The following is a 17,208-nucleotide window of genomic DNA, read 5'->3' on the forward strand; positions in this document are numbered from 1 at the left end:
CGCGGGCCGGGCGCGCTGGGGGCCCGAGGGCGCCTCTCGGCTTCCCACTGCGCTTCCCCGCAGCTCCGCCGCGCCTGGTGGCGCGCCCGGGACCCCGGCAGACACCCCGAAGCCTGAAGTCTCTGCCTGCGCTCCTCCAGCTGTGGGCTTCCGCGTCCGCCTGGCCTCGGCGGCCGCCCTCCGGCTGCGGGTGGACTTCGGGGACCGTCTGGGGGCGGAAATACGGCTGCGCAACGTGACCCGGGCCGCGGCGGTGACCGCCTTCCACCAGTACGGGCGAGGTGGGCGCCCTGTGCTTCCCGGCGGGCAGGCTCCGGGCCGGGGCAGAGCGGCTCTGGGCGGGAGGCGAGGAGGCGCGCTCCGACCTTGCGCCCCGACCGGCCTGGTGGCGCCGCGTGCCTGGACGCCTGTGTGCTCGCGTCAGGCCTGCAGCCTCCTCTGCACGGTCCCGGCTCTCACTCCGCCTTCCCAGCGCCCTGCGGCTCCCCGGGGTCCTGGCCGCGCGGGCGAGAGCGCAGAGCCGTCACCCCTGCGGAACCTCTGCCGCTGTCCCCCAGGCACACGCAATAGCTCACGCGAGTTCTTCTGTGCCAAACTCCCAGCACTTACTGTGTCTCTAATCCATTTTCACGTTCACCTGCACAGAGACCAGCAAAGTAGGGCTTGTCGTCCTTCGATTTTCCCCAGTATCTGCGGTTGTTTCCTTGTACCCTTTTTATGTTGTGTTTTATTTTTCTCTTCTTTTTCTTGACTGAGCTGAGTGAATTTTCATTCATTTCTTTAAAGAATATTCATTTCTTTCAAAGCTCAGTTTTGATTTGGGGGCTTTGTTTGCTCCAGGTTTTCTCCTAGTTTATTAATTCACGATCTTCGCTGTCTTCCCCGTGCCTTGTGTTGTTCTTTTCCTGTCTTCCACGCTGGACTGGGCGCTTACCTTGAACATTCCCACTCAGGCTCTTTCCCTTGTGTTTTGGGTCCCGTAGTCATTTCTGTTCCCAAGGCAGCATAACGAGCAATTTTTCTCTGTACTACCTGGAGCCAGGAAGTCACATGAAAGTCCTGCTGTGTGGATGGGGAGGCGGGTAGGGGTGAGGCCTTTTATTTTGGGGATCTGCCATAATCACCCTCCGCCCCTCTACTGGGAATCGAACTCATGACCTCCCGCTTGCCAGGCAGGCACTATGCCGCTGAGCTAAATCCCCAGCCCCTCCTAATTCCTCTTGATAGGTCCCATTTGGCTGTTTCTCTCTCCCGCTTCCCCTCCCCTTCTCCTCGCCCTGCCCCTCCCCCTCGGGCTCGCTCTCTCACCTGGCTATGGGATGATAATACCTATTTGCATCCTGTTCCAGGCTGGCTGCATCATCCTTAGGGAATGGCGGAAAACATTCAGTGCTCCTTGCTTACAAAACAAAACAAAAAGGTGCTTTATTGATTCAGAATTCACCCAGCAGAGCGTTCAGCTTCACACGTCCCCGTGCTCTCCATGGGCCGCGTGCCCTTGGCGTGGCCTTGCCGCTGTGGGGATGAGAAGTCCCCTCCCCCCTCATGCCCCTGTGGCCGCAGACCCTGGCTGCGGTGCTGTCTGAGAATTCACGATGCCCGTTCTCTCGTTTCCAGAGGGCATCTACGCGCTCCGGGCAGCTGTTTGTGGGCACCAGGGACCGGAAGTGGAGCTTGGGCCTTACTACGTGGCCGCAGGCCACAGGGCCGTGTCTGTGCTCATGAATTCCAGCAGCGTCCACCAGGACGAAGTCCTTGTGTTCTCAGACTCCCACCCAGGGCAGAAAAGTAAGCGCGGCATCTGAGGCAGGGCAGCTGGGCCTGCGCTGTGAGCACAGCCCAGCTCCCTCTCTCCTCTGCTCTGAATACAGCGGCCGAGTTATCCTGATCCGAATTCGACACAACCGCCATCACTCACTCTTCCCACTTTAGAAAATAGCTCTTGCACAACACTGAGCTCACGGAGGTGAAATCACAGAGGCCCTGGCCTGGAGGATCTTGTAACCTAGTGAAGGTGCTAAGATACGCAGAGGGCAGAGGACAGGACACAGGACTGGAGGGGGCCTGGCCGAGGGGCTGGGAGGCTCCGGCGGGGGGCATCGTGTGCTGTGGGGACAGCGGAATGACCCGAGGTAGGAGGCGGCTCGTGTGTCACGCTGTGAGGACAGGTGTCCGGGACATTCTGCACAGATCTGCCACAGCCAAGGCCAGGGCTGAGGAGTGCCGCTGCGTTCTCGAAGGGTGTCGGGAGTCTCTGGCGTCCCTGAGTGTCCTCACATCATGTCGGGCTTAGATCTCAGAGTCCCTGAGAGCCACATGTGCTGCAGGCAGGGCTTGTGGAAGGTGGGGCCTGACCTGAAGCTGGGGGTCAAGGGTGTGACCCGGAAGGGTTTCTCTCCCTCTAGGGCTCCTCCCTTCTGTCACTGCCTGGTCTCCATGACGTGAGCAGTTTGCCCCACCAAACCTGCTGCCAGGCCTTCCTGACCTGGAGCCGGCTGAGCATGGACCAAAGCCATGAGCCAAAGTAAACCTCTCCCCCTTTAAACTGTGGGTTCCAGGGTGTCTCAGCGACGAGAACGTGACAGACAACCCACCCCGCACCTGCCACACACCTGCACGCGTGCCGCTCCCTTCCTGGCCGGCGTGTAGGGGGACCCAAAGTCAGAGGCCGGCAGGTGGCAGGAGAGGGACTCTAGCCAAGAGTTCTGGAGGAAGATCCAAGGGCCAGGCCGGGTCAGAGATAACCCAGGGTGCAGCGGAGCGGGTGGGACTGTGGGCAGCGTATCCCAGAGGCAGGCAGGAGGAGGAGCTGGGGGTGTGGCCCTTGTAAGTTGTTCCCACGCTGGCCGCTCGTTCTCCACGCAAGAATCATCCACACCAAGGGAAGGTGGTCGGCCACCTGTCTGGCTGGGTGTGTCTTCTCTAAACTCTGTGCGGGTGAGCAGCCGCCCAGCCAGCGCTGCTCTGCCAGGGTTCAGAATCGGGAGGTCTGGGCTGTACTCCTGCCCGCTGCACTGAAAACTGGGGAAGCTCGCACAAACCCACGAGCTGCACTGTCTTCAGGTTTCTTTGACTGCCAGGTTGGGGTCAGAATTAGTTTTTACTCTGTGTTCACGAGACCCTGTCACTCTTACTCATGGGACAGGTTTCATAAATTCTGGTGGGAGGCTGAGGCAGGAGGAGTCCTGTGAGTTCAAGGCCAGGCCAACCTGGGCTACATAGCAAGACCCAGTCTCAAACAAACAAACAAATGTTCTGTGTGCATTGGTGAAGAACAAAATAATCATTCTACCTTATCTCTGTCATAAATAAGCATTTTCTCTTTATAAAGAAAAAAGCTATACAGAAGATCAGTGGTCATCACAAAACATTCTACCTCCTTTCTGAATATCCCTTTGGGATGACGGAGGTGTTTCAGATCACAGCCCTCTCTTGCGACCTGACTCAGTGTTCAGTGTCTGCCTCCCATACATACATGCACGTGTGTGGTGCACGTAGGTGTAGGGGCGTATAAGTGTGTACACGCACACACAGGTGTGTGCAAGATACAGAGTGACATGTAGAGGATGTCAGGGCACGAGGCCCCTCCTTGACTGCCACCGAGGGCCTGGATACCGAGTCCCGCGTGGAGACATGCTTTTCACGCGAGGCCGCCTGCGTAGCAGTGAACATGATCCAAGGGTGTTAACTTACTCTCGACTATGCGGAGAGTTCGGCGCAGAGGCAGAGGAGACACTCACAGGAGATCTTCCGGGGAGAGACCCGGGGCAGAGCCCCTCTTTCCGCAGCCTGTCTGGTTTCAGCGGGCGTGCTCCAAACCTCGAAAGTTGCAGGACTTCCGGCAGGGACTCTTAAGCTTTGCTGTGTGTTGCTCGCGGTGGAGATGCGCGGCTGGGCAATGCTGAGTTAACGTTGAAGTTCTCTGTCCTCTGTGCTTCTTCTCGTCCTAGGCCCTGTGGTCATGCACTGCCTCCCCCGGGTCGCTTCCTACAATGTGTCGTTCCTGTCGCGGGCCCAGGCGGGCTGCAGCCAGGCCCGGCCCAGCGTGACCGTTCGGTACCAGATGCAGCGTACGTGTCTGTTCCCGCTCCGGGCGTAGCAAATCCATTCCGTGTCAGGAGCCCCACCTGAGCCCAGGGCAGCCCGGGTCCTGAACCCCAGCAGCTTGTCTTTGTCCCTGCCTGTGAGCTGTCCTGATGGCTTCGAGCTCTGCCACACCTCGCGTCCGACCCCGCGCCCCTGCTTCGTCCCTGTGGCCGTAGACCAGGCGGGGCCGGAGGTGCTGAGAGCTGGGCAGACCCCAGCCCCTCCACGGGCACAGAGGCGCTCTTCCCTCTCTGTTGCAGCCGTCTCTGTCTACACAAACGGAACTGTGTTTGCCACGGACACGGACATCATCTTTGTGGCTGTTACCAAGGAAACCACAGCCCTGGAGTTCACGTGGCACTTTGGAGATGGCCCCCCAGTGAGGACAACCTCCAGAAGCATCCGGAGGCGGCTCGCAGTGCCCCAGTGGTCAGTGGCCTCAGACGTCGTGACAAGGGCTGGCAGGGGCGGTGCGGGGTCACCGCTGCCAGCAGTGTAAAGTTAGGCGTGTCCTGTCCACTGTGTAACAAGCCACTCAGCACTTCTGCAAATTGAGCTCAGCTGAGAGAATTAAAGGAGAGGCGTAGGCTGCTGCGGTGCACACCTGTAATTCCAGCAGTCTAGAAAGCTGAGGCAGGACAATCACGAGGGGTTTATTTATTTATTTATTTATTTATTTATTTATTTATTTTTGAGACAGGGTCTTGCTATGTAGTTCAAGTGGCCATGCTGGCCTCAAACTTGTGACAGTCCTCCTGCTTCGGCCTCCCGCGTGCTGGAATTACACACGTGCACCACTGTACCCACTGATCACAAGTTGTAACTAAGCCTGGGCAGTGTAGTCCTCGTGAGACCCTTTCTGGAATTCAAAAAGAAAAAGATTTCGAGGAAGGGGCCTCGCTTCTCCTCTGTGTGCTCTAAGTAGAAGGGTGCGGGCTCTGGGACCAGGCAACCCTGAGTCCCTTGTCTCTGCCATGCTGCGATGGAGGCCCATCCTCCATAAAGGAGGCCCCGGTGCCACGCCCTGCCTGAAGATGTAACTGAGGAACGCGGGAGAGGCCAGAACGCGCTGTCCCCATCCCCAGTGAGGAGCCCGTCACCGGGCAGGAAGCAGGTCCTAGCACAGCCCGGCCACCCTCTGCTGGCGCTGGGTGGGGCTCTCTGCAGCGGAGCTCTGCGCCCGTCTTCCCACTAGGTACCGGGTGACAGTCACCGCTGCCAGCGGGATGGCTCGTGTGGTCTCGCCGCCCCACGTCCTCAAGGTGCAGCGGCGGGTCGAGGCCAGTCGGCTGGTGTCGGCCCCCACGGCGCTGGTGAGCAGCAGCGTGGCCTTCGAGTGCAGAGTCAGCTTCGGCACGGATGTGGCCTTCCGGTGGGACTTCGGGGACGGCACCGTCAGCCCCGGGAGCGGCTCTGCCAGCCACATCTACAGCAGGTGAGGCCGCGGGCGGGGGCCGCGTCTCGGTTGGCACAGGCGTTAGACGGGGATCCGTCCGTCCGGCTGTGGGGACGTCGAGGTGGGAAAGGCCCAGAGGGAGAGAGGTGCCCGCCACGGAGCTTCCTGCCACAGCAGGGACGCACCGCGCAGTGGGGACGGCCTGCTCTGCCTCAGAGGCAGAGACCATTCGGGGCGTTTGCACCGGACAGGAGGGGCCACTCGGGGCTGCAGGCCACAGTGCGGGAGGGCGAGGAGCCCATGGCCGGGCAGCGGTCCCCAGAGGCTGGGGAGAGGCCTCCGGTCACAGAGGCGGGCAGAGAAGACCGAGGTGCCGGGCAGATTGCACAGGGCTCCGGTCACAGTGAAGGGTGCAGACACACGTCTTTAATCTGGCTTTTACAAAGCGTTATGGAGATACAGTCGTGTGTCCCTTCACGGCCAGGGTACACCTGAGAAATGTGCCATCTCTCAGTCGATCTGTCATCCTGCCCAGACGGTGTACGCGGTCACTTGATGTGGCCCCTGGACGCAGTCAGGGGACGGACAAGGCCGATGCCAAGGTTCCTGCCGGGGAATGGGGGGCATATCTTGGGGAGCTTTGCGTTTAGTAAATTGGGGCAGACGCTGGAGGATGGTGGAAGTGTAGCACAGTGGACGGGACAGCGACAGGGTCGCCCGTCAGGATCACCGGGCATCACGTCCTGTATGTGACTCCGCGTGCTACAGCTCCATGCGTCCGAGAGACGGTGGTCATGTTTACGCCGCGTGTGCTGACCGCTGCATCGCTAGACACAGGCGTGGCCGAGCCCTGTTAGGGTCTTACGGGACCAAAGTGCCATTATGCCGCGTCCAGCGACATGAGAAAGAGGTCCGGCCGCCTCTGGCTAAAACTCCAGTGGCCATTCCCGCAGGGGTGGCCCGGCCCATGGGAAGCCACAGACTTGCACGCTTCAGTATCAGGCTCATGGTCCCGTGCGGACCAGCCCAGTGGCTGGCTCAGGGGAGTTCCGGGCCCTGAGCGGAGGAGACCTCCCTGTGGTGTCCGGGCCGATGGCCGTGAGGGCTGACAGAGAGGGACTCGGCTCAGCCTGGCGGGGCAGCCTGTGCTGCTGCAGGGACCATGGTGCGTGGTGTCCAGACAGATTCAGGACTTCGTCACTGGAAGCAGTCTCCCGTGCAGAGGGACTGAGCTAGCGTGGCTTGGCGTGGACGCCTGTACCTCGGCACCTGCTGCGTGCTCTGGCTCCCTCCTGCCACCTGGAAACGACAGGGCACATTTGGGGCCATCGCTGGTGTTTGTCCCGGGCACTCCCGCACCCCCGCCTTCTTCCGGGAGCTCTGGACGGCAGCCAGGTTGCGTTCCAGTCCTTGGAGTATCCAACATGTGCCTGCAGGACAGAGCGGTCCTTCTGCCTCAAATCCCATAGTTTTGGACCAGGTTGCACCACTTCCCGATCAGTGTGCATTTCCTTAGCAGAAACAGGGCGGCCAGCCCAGGCGCTGCCCGCTGTGACCCTCACCGCCGGGTGCACTCGGGCCAGGCCGGGCCCTGTCCCGCTCTCCTGAGCCATGCGGTTGTCGGGACGTCTGTCTCCTGAGCTGAGATGAGAGCAGGTTTCAGGGAGCCTCTGGCGCGGGTCGGGGGTCCCTCACAGAAGGAAGCCCTGGGGGCCCATGGCCGAGCCGGGGCTGCCCAGAGCCGCATGCCATTGCCTGGGTTTGTCATTTGGAGCGGGTGACATCAACCTGGGCTCGGCCCACCGGGGCAGGCAGCTGGCCCATCGATCAGACAGCCAGTGGAGAGCCACTGGGACCCTGGCCTGCTCTGCCCGCCCCCTGGGGCTGGCCTGCCCCCAGAGACCGTAAAGACACCATTTTGGGGTGTTGTGAACAAGGCTCGGTGCCTGACCGGGTCATCCTCAGTCTCTGGTCTCCGCTCTCGGCCCATGCAGGGAGGGCGAGTTCACAGTGCGGGTCCTGGCCTTCAACGACGTCAGCTCTGCCGCCCTGAGGACGCAGCTTTTTGTCGTGCGCCAGCCCTGCCAGCCGCCCCCCGTGAAGAACATGGGGCCCGAGAAGGTCCAGGTAGGACGGGCGAGGCCTCCGGGGACCAGAGGGCTGGGGGGTGCACAGGAGCCTCGTCCTCTGGCCCAGCCGGGAGCAGCGGCCCGCCCTGTGCGGGGCAGCGGGTGCAGAACGGGGCCCTTACTCCCTGTGTGGCTCGGGCATCCCGCGCCCTTCGTTGGCTTGAAGGGGCAGGCGGTCCTCTTTTCTATCCTTTTTCTTCTTCCTTCTGTCCTTCCTCGCTTTCTTCCTCTCCTTTCCTTCCATTCTTCCTTCCTTCCTTCCTTCCTCCCTCCTTCCCTCTCTCCATTTCTTGCTTTCTTGTTTTTCTTTTCTTCTTTTTGATGTCATGAGATCTGCAGCGTTTTTTAGGAGAAAGGGAAATTTCACACCAAAATGAAAAGGAACTATCAATTGTTGAGTGCCAACTATAGATTAGAAAAAGGGGTTTTGTTTTGTTTTTTCAAGTTTCTTGCATTGCGTGGAGGCCCTGGATTGAAAGTACCAGTTCTTCTCAAGGCAAAAGCGCTCAGACAGCGGCGGGAATGGAGCCCGTGCCTGGACATGCGACCAGGCTGTTTATGACGGGCAGAGAGCCCGAGGTCACTCGGCCAGGGGTGGAGGGCGGGCGCTGTGAGTGGCCGGGGCAGGTGCATCCTCCCTGTGAGACCTCGCTCCCCTCAAGCCTCATGGGCACCAAGGCTTTGGTGTGGATGCCCTGGGTGCAGGATGGGCCGGAACTGGAGCGGACCCAGGAGGAGGCGCGGCTGGGCAGGGCACACGCCTGTGGTGCTGAGCCCCGGGCCTGGCCTGGGTTTTTAATTTGTAAGATTGTGTTGGTCCGCGTTTGCAGTGCCCCGAGACCACGTAAGGGGCTCACCCTTCTGACCGCTCCCGCAAGCCTCTGCGGCGCCCCACCTCCCCGCTTCCACCCTTTCATTTATTGAAACTGTGGGTTTCTGTAGAGGAGAAACGGGCCGTATTTAAGCGAGTATGTCTGATTTTTTTCACCTTACGTGATGGTTGCAAGGTGTAGCCATCTTATTCTTTTTAAAATTTACTTATTTATACATAAAGACAGAACATTGTACCTACCCATGAGTGTGGCTTTTTAGTCTATGTAACATTTTCATTTGAGTGTTTTTGTCAATGAAACCAAGAAAACAATACGGATAACTCCATTGTTTCTTTACCTTTTGTTTTATACATTTCCTAAATTGATAAAGAAAAAGTGGTTGGATGTATTTACCATGCATAATTTTTCTAAGGCCTTATATGTGGGCTGTGTGTATACGTGTGCTTGTGAGAGTGTGTGCTCATCACAAAACTGGGATTGCTGGGCTAAGGGTGACCATTTACTCTTATTTATTTTTAAACTGTTATTCATTTATTTATTTAATGGCACTGGGGACTGAACCCAGGGCCTTTGCACTGAGCTGCATCCCCGGCCCTTTTTATTTTTTATTTTGAAACAGTGTCTCTAAGTCACCCAGACTATGCTTAAACTTTCAATCCTCCTCCCTCAGCCTCCCTGAGTGCTGGGATAACTTGATTATGCAGAGGTAAAGGCAGGGCAGTACAGTGTGAAGTCATGGGCACAAATCCTTCGTCATTTACCAGGGCCCTCCTGCCTGGCACTGGTGTCCCATTTTCTGTCTCTGCGAATAATGGGCAGCGAGGGTTCTGCCCGTCCTTCCACTCCCCGTGGCTTCTCCCCAGGGAGTCACCCCGGCATCCAGAGCCCGCTGGCAGGACGGCTCTCCCTGGACCTTGGCGGGTCCTGCCGCGCCGTGCGGTGTGGCCGCACGTCGGGATCCAGGGACGGCTCTGGCCGCTGGCAGCTCAGTGGGTGTCCCCGGAGCCGGTCAGTGTCAGGACCCAGGCTGGGTGATGGCCTCTCCAGAGCAGACATTAAATTATGACAACAGCCACCAAAGAACCGCGAAGGTGAAACTCCTGTTTGAGTGAGCGCCAGTATCCCTTAAAATCCCGTTTCCTGACTGCTCCAGAGGTTTTCCCTTGCTAATTTCTATGGTACTTCCAGAGGATGAAGGTCTGCGGGGAGCAAGAGAGGATGGGTCCCCAGCCGGGACAACCTTACTGAGGGACAGGCCGGCAGGGCGCTATGGGCTGTGAGCAGAGCGTGTCCCTGTAGCCATGTCCTCTTTCGGTTGGTGTTCACGGTGTGTTTTCACACATCCGTGAGCTAGAATTTACATCAAGTTTTTTGTTAGGGAAATTCTTAAGTATGGGTAGAAGTAGAACAAACCCATCTCCTATGGCTTCCACACTGAAATGGGCCACTTTGAACTTTCAAAGATAATATCTAGTGGGGTGTATTGATGGATACCTGTATCCCAGCACTCGGGAGGCTGAGGCAGGAGGGTCACTGCGAGTTCCAGGTCAACCTGGGCTGCATAGTTGGTTCCAGGGCAGCCTGAACTGCATAGTGAGACCCTGTCTCAAAAAAACCAAATAAACAAACAAAAAACCAAAAACACTAAAGTTTTTATAGCTACACATTTTTAGTATTTAGAGGTCAAATGTCATGATTTCTGAGAGTGACTTGAGAATATTTTAGAACAGAAAAGTAGAGTAAATCTCACTCACATATACTGCAAATAATTTTGTTTCTTGCATCTTACATTTTACTTTTCTTGTATTGGGGATCAAACCCAGAGAGTGCCCAGCTACGTCCTCAGGCCCGCTAACATACCTTTCTTTGGAGACGAAGTCTCACAAAGCTGCTCAGGGTCGCCTTGAACTCGTAATCCTCCTACCTCAGCCTCCCCAGGAGCTGGGATTGCAGGCGTGTACCACTGCACATAGCTGAATTTTACATTTTTGACATTCAGAAGTTTGAAATTTTTATGTAATCGAATCTAGTAATGCTCCCTTTTGATATTTCTCCATTAATCTTACGCTTGGAAAGTGTTTTTCCTTTACAACTACGTACGCGTAACTGCTTAGTTTTTCCACGTTTACTTTTGTGTAGAAAATACACAGTCTTTGTTTCGGCGCTGCCTGAGGTTCAGCCCTGGGTCCCATCCTAGGAGAGCTCAGGCAAGGCGCTGAGATTGCTCCCGAAATGTCCTGTCTGTCACCCCTCAGGTGCGGCGCTCTCAGCCCCTGCGGCTGGGGGTGACATTCGAAGCCGCCGTCCTCTGCAACATCTCTCGGGGCCTTTCCTACACCTGGAGGCTCACGGATGCTGAGGGGTCCCCTGTTGCCCTGCCCGCTGCCGTCGACGTCCACAGACAGACCCTCGTGCTGCCGGGCTACACGCTGGACAGCGGGAACTACACAGCCACTGCCAAGGTCAGCAGGGGACCCGGCAGGCGGGGCTGTCGGGGAACTTCAGGCTCTGCGCCTGGCCAGTGTCTGTGTGCACGCATGTATGTGTGCGTGTGGTATGTGTGCACGCCTGTGTGCATGCCCGTGCGGATGGCACTGGAATATGTTATAACCAAACCCTGGTCAATAACCCTGAGCCCCGCCCAGTTCGTCCAGCAAGGCCTTCATCCTTTCCCTCAGCCGGCCCAGGGGGTCCAGAGAGGATTTGCCGTTGCGTTGGGATCAGGGACCCCAGAAGGAATAGGGGCGTCCACCAGAGGCCAGGGCCGCAGGAGGCAGCGCCATGACCCTAGGATCAGCCGGTGCACAGCGCAGCTTGGTGGGGAGTGGGGAAAGTGCATGCGCGAGGAGAGGGGTCACTTCCAGGAGGGTCCTGAAAACACAGTGGGAGGCAGCTGCTGGTGGGGTATCCTCACTGGGTCCCCGCAGGCTGAGGGGGTCACCTGAGACCAGGGCAGAGACCCCAGCATCTCTACCAGGGAGGACGCTGCTGTGTGACCCCTGTGAGTCCCAGCTCAGACCCCGGACCTCTGCTGGGGGTGGGGACAGGGCCCTTCCATCCTCACAGGGCCAGTCGGGTGTAAAGGACGGCCTTGGGGTGGGGGACGAGCATGTGTCCCAGGGACAGACTGGCACGATCCGGGCAGCTGGAGTGAGCTGTGAGGCTGCGTGGCTGGCAGGGAGCGGCGCCCCTGCTTCCCAGTGGGAGCCCGTGCCTGCGGCATTGGTGTGGGGAGGGAGAGAAACGCCCCCGAGCTTAGACTCCGCGCCCCTCCTCGGCTGGGTTAGGGCCGCTGTCCTGGGCGGGTCACATCCCGCCAGGGTCTGAGGTGCTGAGCAGGCACCGAGGGGCAGCTGGTGGGAGTCGGGTTTCTGAGGGTGATAGTGACTGCTGTCTCAGTGTGGGAGCTGTGCCCGGAGGGCAGGCTGTGAGCAGCTGTCCAGCCAGGGGAGTCAAGGGGGAGGAGGGGTGCAGCCTGTACCCCAAGAGGACAGGGTGGGAGAGCTGTGCCCAGGCTCCCAGCACGGGATGAGGGGGGAGAGGCCTGAACCAAGGAGCAGTGTCCAGGGTGTCCACACAGCCCCAAAGCATCACAAGGATTTGCGCTGTTCGTTGTATTGAAGCTTAATTTAGAATAGTGGACATATTTTATCCAAGGCCTTTTTTTCCTTTGCAGTACCAGCGTCTTCACACTGAGCTCCATCCCAGGCACTTTACTTTTTTTTTTTTCTTTCAAGACAGGGTCTCGCTAAGTCACTAAATTGCCCAGGCTGGGCTCCAACTTGCCATCCTCCTGCCTCAGCCTCCCAGGGTGCTGGGATCACAGGCTGTGCCACCACACCTGGCCAAGTGTCACCATTCTTTAGGGCTATTTCAGACCCAGAAATCAGGAGGAAAAGGGCTGCCATTGTCGACACAGTGTTCCCTTTCCCTCCACCAGCTTTTCGGGTGTGAGGGTGTCAGGTGCTCGAGGGAGGCTGGGGGGATGGGTACAAGCCCGGCCAGGCCTGGCTGCGGTCCGCCTGCGGTCCGGGCTGGGCCCGAGCCCCCTGCTTGCCCACCACCTGTTGGCACAGTTCCAACACCCTCGCCCTTGGGTATGGATAGGAGCATTGATCCTACAGTCACTCTGTCCTCTCGTCCTGCTCAGGACACGACCAGCAAGAGTCATGCACATCAGTAAGAAGGAAATCCAGAATGGCAGCCAGGCGTGGTGGCGCATGTCTGTAATCCCAGCAGCCTGGGAGGCTGAGGCAGGAGGATGGCAACCTAGCCATTGAGGTAGAACCTGTCTCAAAGTAAAAACGCTAAAAGTCCCTGAGTTCAATCCCCAGGACTTTAAAAAGAAAAAAAGGAAATCCAGAATGAGTTCTATGCCCCTGGCACAAGTGCTAGACTATTTTTCCAAACTGCATCGAGCTTTTTAAAAGACCACGCTGAATGCCTTCCTTATGAGGTGTGTCTCGACTCCTAGCGTAGAAGTGTTGGTCTTCAGTTGTATGCACCTTTCTTTGAGTCGGTGGTGGGCTTAGGCGTTAGAAAGAATTGGGCTAAGGAAAGTGAAAAAGCGCAAGAGATGGCCAGACGGTGGCAGACCGACTGTGGGTGGAGGACTGAACTCCGGCTCACGGTCACTGCCCTTTGGGGCATCGCCTGGGGTCCTTCCTGCTGAGCCCATGAGGGTGACAGGCGTGCTGAGCGTGGTGGCGCACGTCTGTAATCCTGGCACTCGGGAGTTTGAGGCAGGAGGCCTCATCTTCCTCTTTTTTTTGGTACCGGGAATCAAACTCACAATCTTGCTCTTTCGAGGCAGGCGCTGCGCCGCCGAGCTGTGTCCGCGGCCCAGGAGGCCTCATCTTGAGTTTGAGGCCGGCCTGAATGACGTGGTGAGACACTGTCTCAAAAATACCAAAACAAAACAAAACCAGAAAGGAGGGGGAGAAACGCGTGACTGAACGTTTATTCTTACGCCAGCCGCAGCTCACTGGAGCCAGGGACGAGTGCACCCCCCCCACCCCCCCTTGTCCCCTTCCCAGCGCGGCCGCCCCCTGACGCCCCTCCGGGTCCCTCAGGTGCAGATCCGGGGCAGCGTGGTGCACAGCAACTACTCGCTGGGCGTGGAGGTGCGGGCCCGGGCGCCCGTCGCCGTCATCTCCGAGGGCACCCACCTCTTTGTCCCCAGGGCCGCCGGGGCGCCTGTCACCCTCAGGGGGACCCAGTCCTACGACCCCGACCACCCAGGCGCCGCTCTCAGGTGAGGCCGCTGCGCGGGACAGCTCTCTGCGATGTGGGGGGAGCTGCTCTAGAACTCCTCCGAGGCAGCCTGACGCTTCCGGCCGGCCCCAGCTCCCCAGGGGACCGTCCTCTGCCTGTGCTGGGCAGTGGGGCAGCCCTGCATGTTCAGAGCCGCCTGGCAGCAAGACATACAAGTGATGACCCGCGGTGAACGTGTCATAGGCATTAAAGCACATCTGCTTTCATAAGCTCAGCTGCTATTTAGGATCAGATTATAAGGGGTTTTAGGAAGGAGGAGTAAAATGTGAATAGCTGTTTTAGATAGTGTTTAACATATCTCTTACATATTTGAGGCAGGGTGTGGTGGCTCAGGCCTGTACTCCCAGCACTCCTGGAGGCGAGGCAGGAGGATGCAAGTTCAAGTCCAGCCAGGGCAACCTAGTGACTTAATGAGACCCTGTCTCATAAAAGAAAAAGGGGAGAGAGGACAGTGACGCAGCTCAGTGCGCCCCAAGTTCAGTCCCAGCACTTCTACACACGTGTGATTTGGAATGTGAGGTTTAACTGCTGCCCTTCTGCAAGATCCGGGGTGTGGGCCTGCACGGTCTCCTGACATGGATTCACTCCAGACCCATGCGGTCAGACCCTCTGACCCACGCGGCTGGATCCCAGCCCCACCCCAGACGCCCCAACTGCAGCCCACTCCCGCCCTGCCACCCCTTCCTGACCCGGCCTCCCTCGTCCTTCCTATCCTCACTTGGGAAACGCCTCTGGCCTCCCGGGCTTGTTCCCGTGACCATGACCGCCAGAGCATGACGCATTGGGCTGGGCCAGCTCTGCCCGCCTTCCCTCTGGACCTGCGGGGGGCACGCGTGCCCGCAGTGTCTGACTCGGGGATCCTCGCCCTGTGGGAGGAGGGGTGGCAGGGGGTGGTGCATCCAGAGCCCCCTTGGAGAAAGGGCCGCTCCCCGAGATGCCCCAGCGCACCTCCTTCCTGTCTGCGGAGGGCTGGGGACGTGGCCGTGTGACCAGGAGGGGCAGAGGTGTGAGCAGTGAGGACCCGCGTGCAGGGGGGCAGGGGTCACGGTCCCAGCTCAGAGCCACCGGCTGGCGCTGGAGAGCAGGGCGGCGTCTCCCCACGCGCGCTGACTCTGCCCCACCGGGGGGCTTCAACAGCTACCACTGGACCTGCGCCGCGGCCCGTGCGCCTGGGCGGCCCTGCTTCGACGGCGCTGCCCCACGCCAGCCGGACCCCAGGAGCCCCACCTGGTCCTTCGCAGCAGAGCGGCTCAGCAGATGCTGCGACCAGTTCCTCGTGACGCTGACGGTGGCCAGCGGGGGCCGGAGCTCTTCCGAGGCCCGGGTGTTCCTGTCCACCCGCGACGACCCAGCCTTCAGGTGCCGCCGAGCGTGCCAGCCGTGCAGGGAGCTGCCGAAGGCCGCGGGTGCACGGGCAGCGTGGGCTGGGTGACAGGAAGCAGCTGGGGCCTCGTGCTGCTCCTGCCTCTGACCGGGAGCTGGCGCACGCTGGCCGGTGGTTCGGGCGATGCGGGTCCCTGTGCTGCCCTGGGCCACGCAGAGTGCTTGTCACGCCGGCCACGCCACGGCTGTGAATGCCACAGTGCCAAGCCCGTGTGGCCGTGCTGGGTGTGCGCCCCACAGACGGGTGCGGCCAGAGACCCTCGGATGTCCTGAACATCGGCCCGCCGTCGTTGCAGACTCCTGCGCATCGCCTGGCTCGGCTTCGAGGACATCTCCGTCAGCTGGAACCAGGCGCTTTCCCTCCGCGCGGTGTGCGAGGCCTGCGGAGAGGCGCAGGGGCTCTCCTACTCCTGGGAGCTCTTCCGGGCCAACGCCACAGAAGACAGCGGGAGCCAAGGTACGGAGGTGCAGGCCGCGCCTGGGGAGGCTCAGCTCCTCCTGAGGGACTGGGATGGCGTCTCGCCTCCCTGGTACCACCTGGGCTCACCTGGTGCCTCATTCCTGCCCGGGGGTACCTGGGGCATTTCACCGAAGTCAGGGGCTCCCGGTGCCACCCCTCCCTGGCACACGTTGCGGGGGGTGCCTGCACGATACTCACTCAGGCAGTTTCCTGGGCTCACAGCCACTGTAAGCACCTGGAAGGGGCCTGGGGAGGGTGAGTCTCGCTGTCCCTGCCCCCAGACGGGGAGATTCTCACCCACCTGTGCTCCCGTTGCCCGGTGTGCAGCTTCTAACGTGCTGGCGGCTTCCTGCATGCTAATGAGCCGCTAGGTGGCGCCCCAGGTGGCTCCAGGGAGGGCCTGAGCACCAAAAGGCAGAGGCAGTGCTAGGGGCTGGGCCTGCGGGCCGTGCCATCACCCATGCTGATGCAGGGGTTCATCGTGCCTGTGTCCTGAGCGCTTCTGGAGGACCCCAGGAGGACAGGGTTTGGAGACCCGGACAGCCGAGGCCCTGGAACCTCAACACAACCAACCCGCTTTCCACCTTTCCCACACCTCGCCCCACGGTGCCCCTGCCAAGGCCCTTGCCCTGAGCCGGGGAATCTGCGCGTCTCCAGGAGTGATGGCCCATCGTGTGTCCCGCGCATTCTGTCTTTGCTCTGCATCCTTCATTGCACATTTTTAACAGTAAATTATGCAACTGCTCTAGGAGATCCTTTTGGTCAGGCTGGGGAGTCAGGAGTAGGAAAATTTCCACGAACCCAAGTTATCTGTGGAACACACAAGCGACCCGTGCTGAGACGCCTGGGATCCAGCAGGGCCCCCTCTTTTTTGTGGTATTGTGGCCCCAACCCAGCATGCTGTGCTACTGAGCTGCACCCCAGCCCTTTTTATTTTTATTTTTATTTTGAGATGGTGTCTCACTAAGTTGCCCAGGCGAGACTTGAATTTGGGATTCTCCTGCCTCAGCCTCCCTGAGTGCTGGGATGATAGATGTGAACCACCACACCCTCTGAGGGCTGCACAGAGCCGGCAGGGAACAAATTCCAGGGGGAACAGCTGTGGACCCCTTTTCCCACACGCAGACGTTTGCTGGCCCCACAACACCAGCTGAAATCCCCCCATGCCTCTGCCAGAGTGCAGCGTGCTTATTTAAGCTGTAAATGTCTAAAGAACGGATGCTTAGTGTTTGCAGCCAGGAGCCCAATGTCTTGTGTGTTTCAGTTCCCTTTTGCAGTACCTCGCAGCTGCTGGGCACCATGGCGCTCACGGCCACTGGGAAGACACCAGAGTCAGACCTGCCAGCCGCCAGGCCCGGCGAGGCCCAGGATGTTGGGACACCCACGCCGTCCCCACAGGAGGCCCCACCCGCAGCCCTGCACTGGCCGGTCTTCGGTGTCCCAGGGAGCACATCTATGCAGCCCACAGTGGGTGGGCACGGGACTCCCACTGCTGGTGACTCTGCAGCCCTTGGGAAGCCTTTGGAGGGCTCCCCACGGGGCCCAGAACCGGCCACGAAGAGCCCCTCTGTGCAGAGCCAGCCCCCACCCAGCTCCTCCCCTGCCCTGGATGGTGAGTGCACCTACCCCTTCCTTCTCAGCGGGCTC

General features: G+C 59.4%; 1 protein-coding gene across 1 annotated transcript in view; it reads left to right on the forward strand.

The window, feature by feature from the left end:
• Positions 1-17,208, forward strand: part of Pkd1l1 (polycystic kidney disease 1 like 1) — a gene marked incomplete at its 5' end in the record, with an annotated part of 85,217 nt that continues 68,009 nt past the window's right edge. Inside the window, 11 exon segments of the mRNA XM_013520637.1 lie at positions 1-281; positions 1,618-1,788; positions 3,951-4,070; positions 4,347-4,515; positions 5,282-5,521; positions 7,477-7,609; positions 10,700-10,906; positions 13,517-13,698; positions 14,856-15,077; positions 15,398-15,558; positions 16,826-17,173. Coding sequence (XP_013376091.1) covers positions 1-281; positions 1,618-1,788; positions 3,951-4,070; positions 4,347-4,515; positions 5,282-5,521; positions 7,477-7,609; positions 10,700-10,906; positions 13,517-13,698; positions 14,856-15,077; positions 15,398-15,558; positions 16,826-17,173 — 2,234 coding nt within the window.

This window comes from Chinchilla lanigera, unplaced genomic scaffold (genome assembly GCF_000276665.1).
Source record: "Chinchilla lanigera isolate Chin_1 unplaced genomic scaffold, ChiLan1.0 scaffold00055, whole genome shotgun sequence".
NCBI classification, from domain to species: Eukaryota; Metazoa; Chordata; class Mammalia; order Rodentia; family Chinchillidae; genus Chinchilla; species Chinchilla lanigera.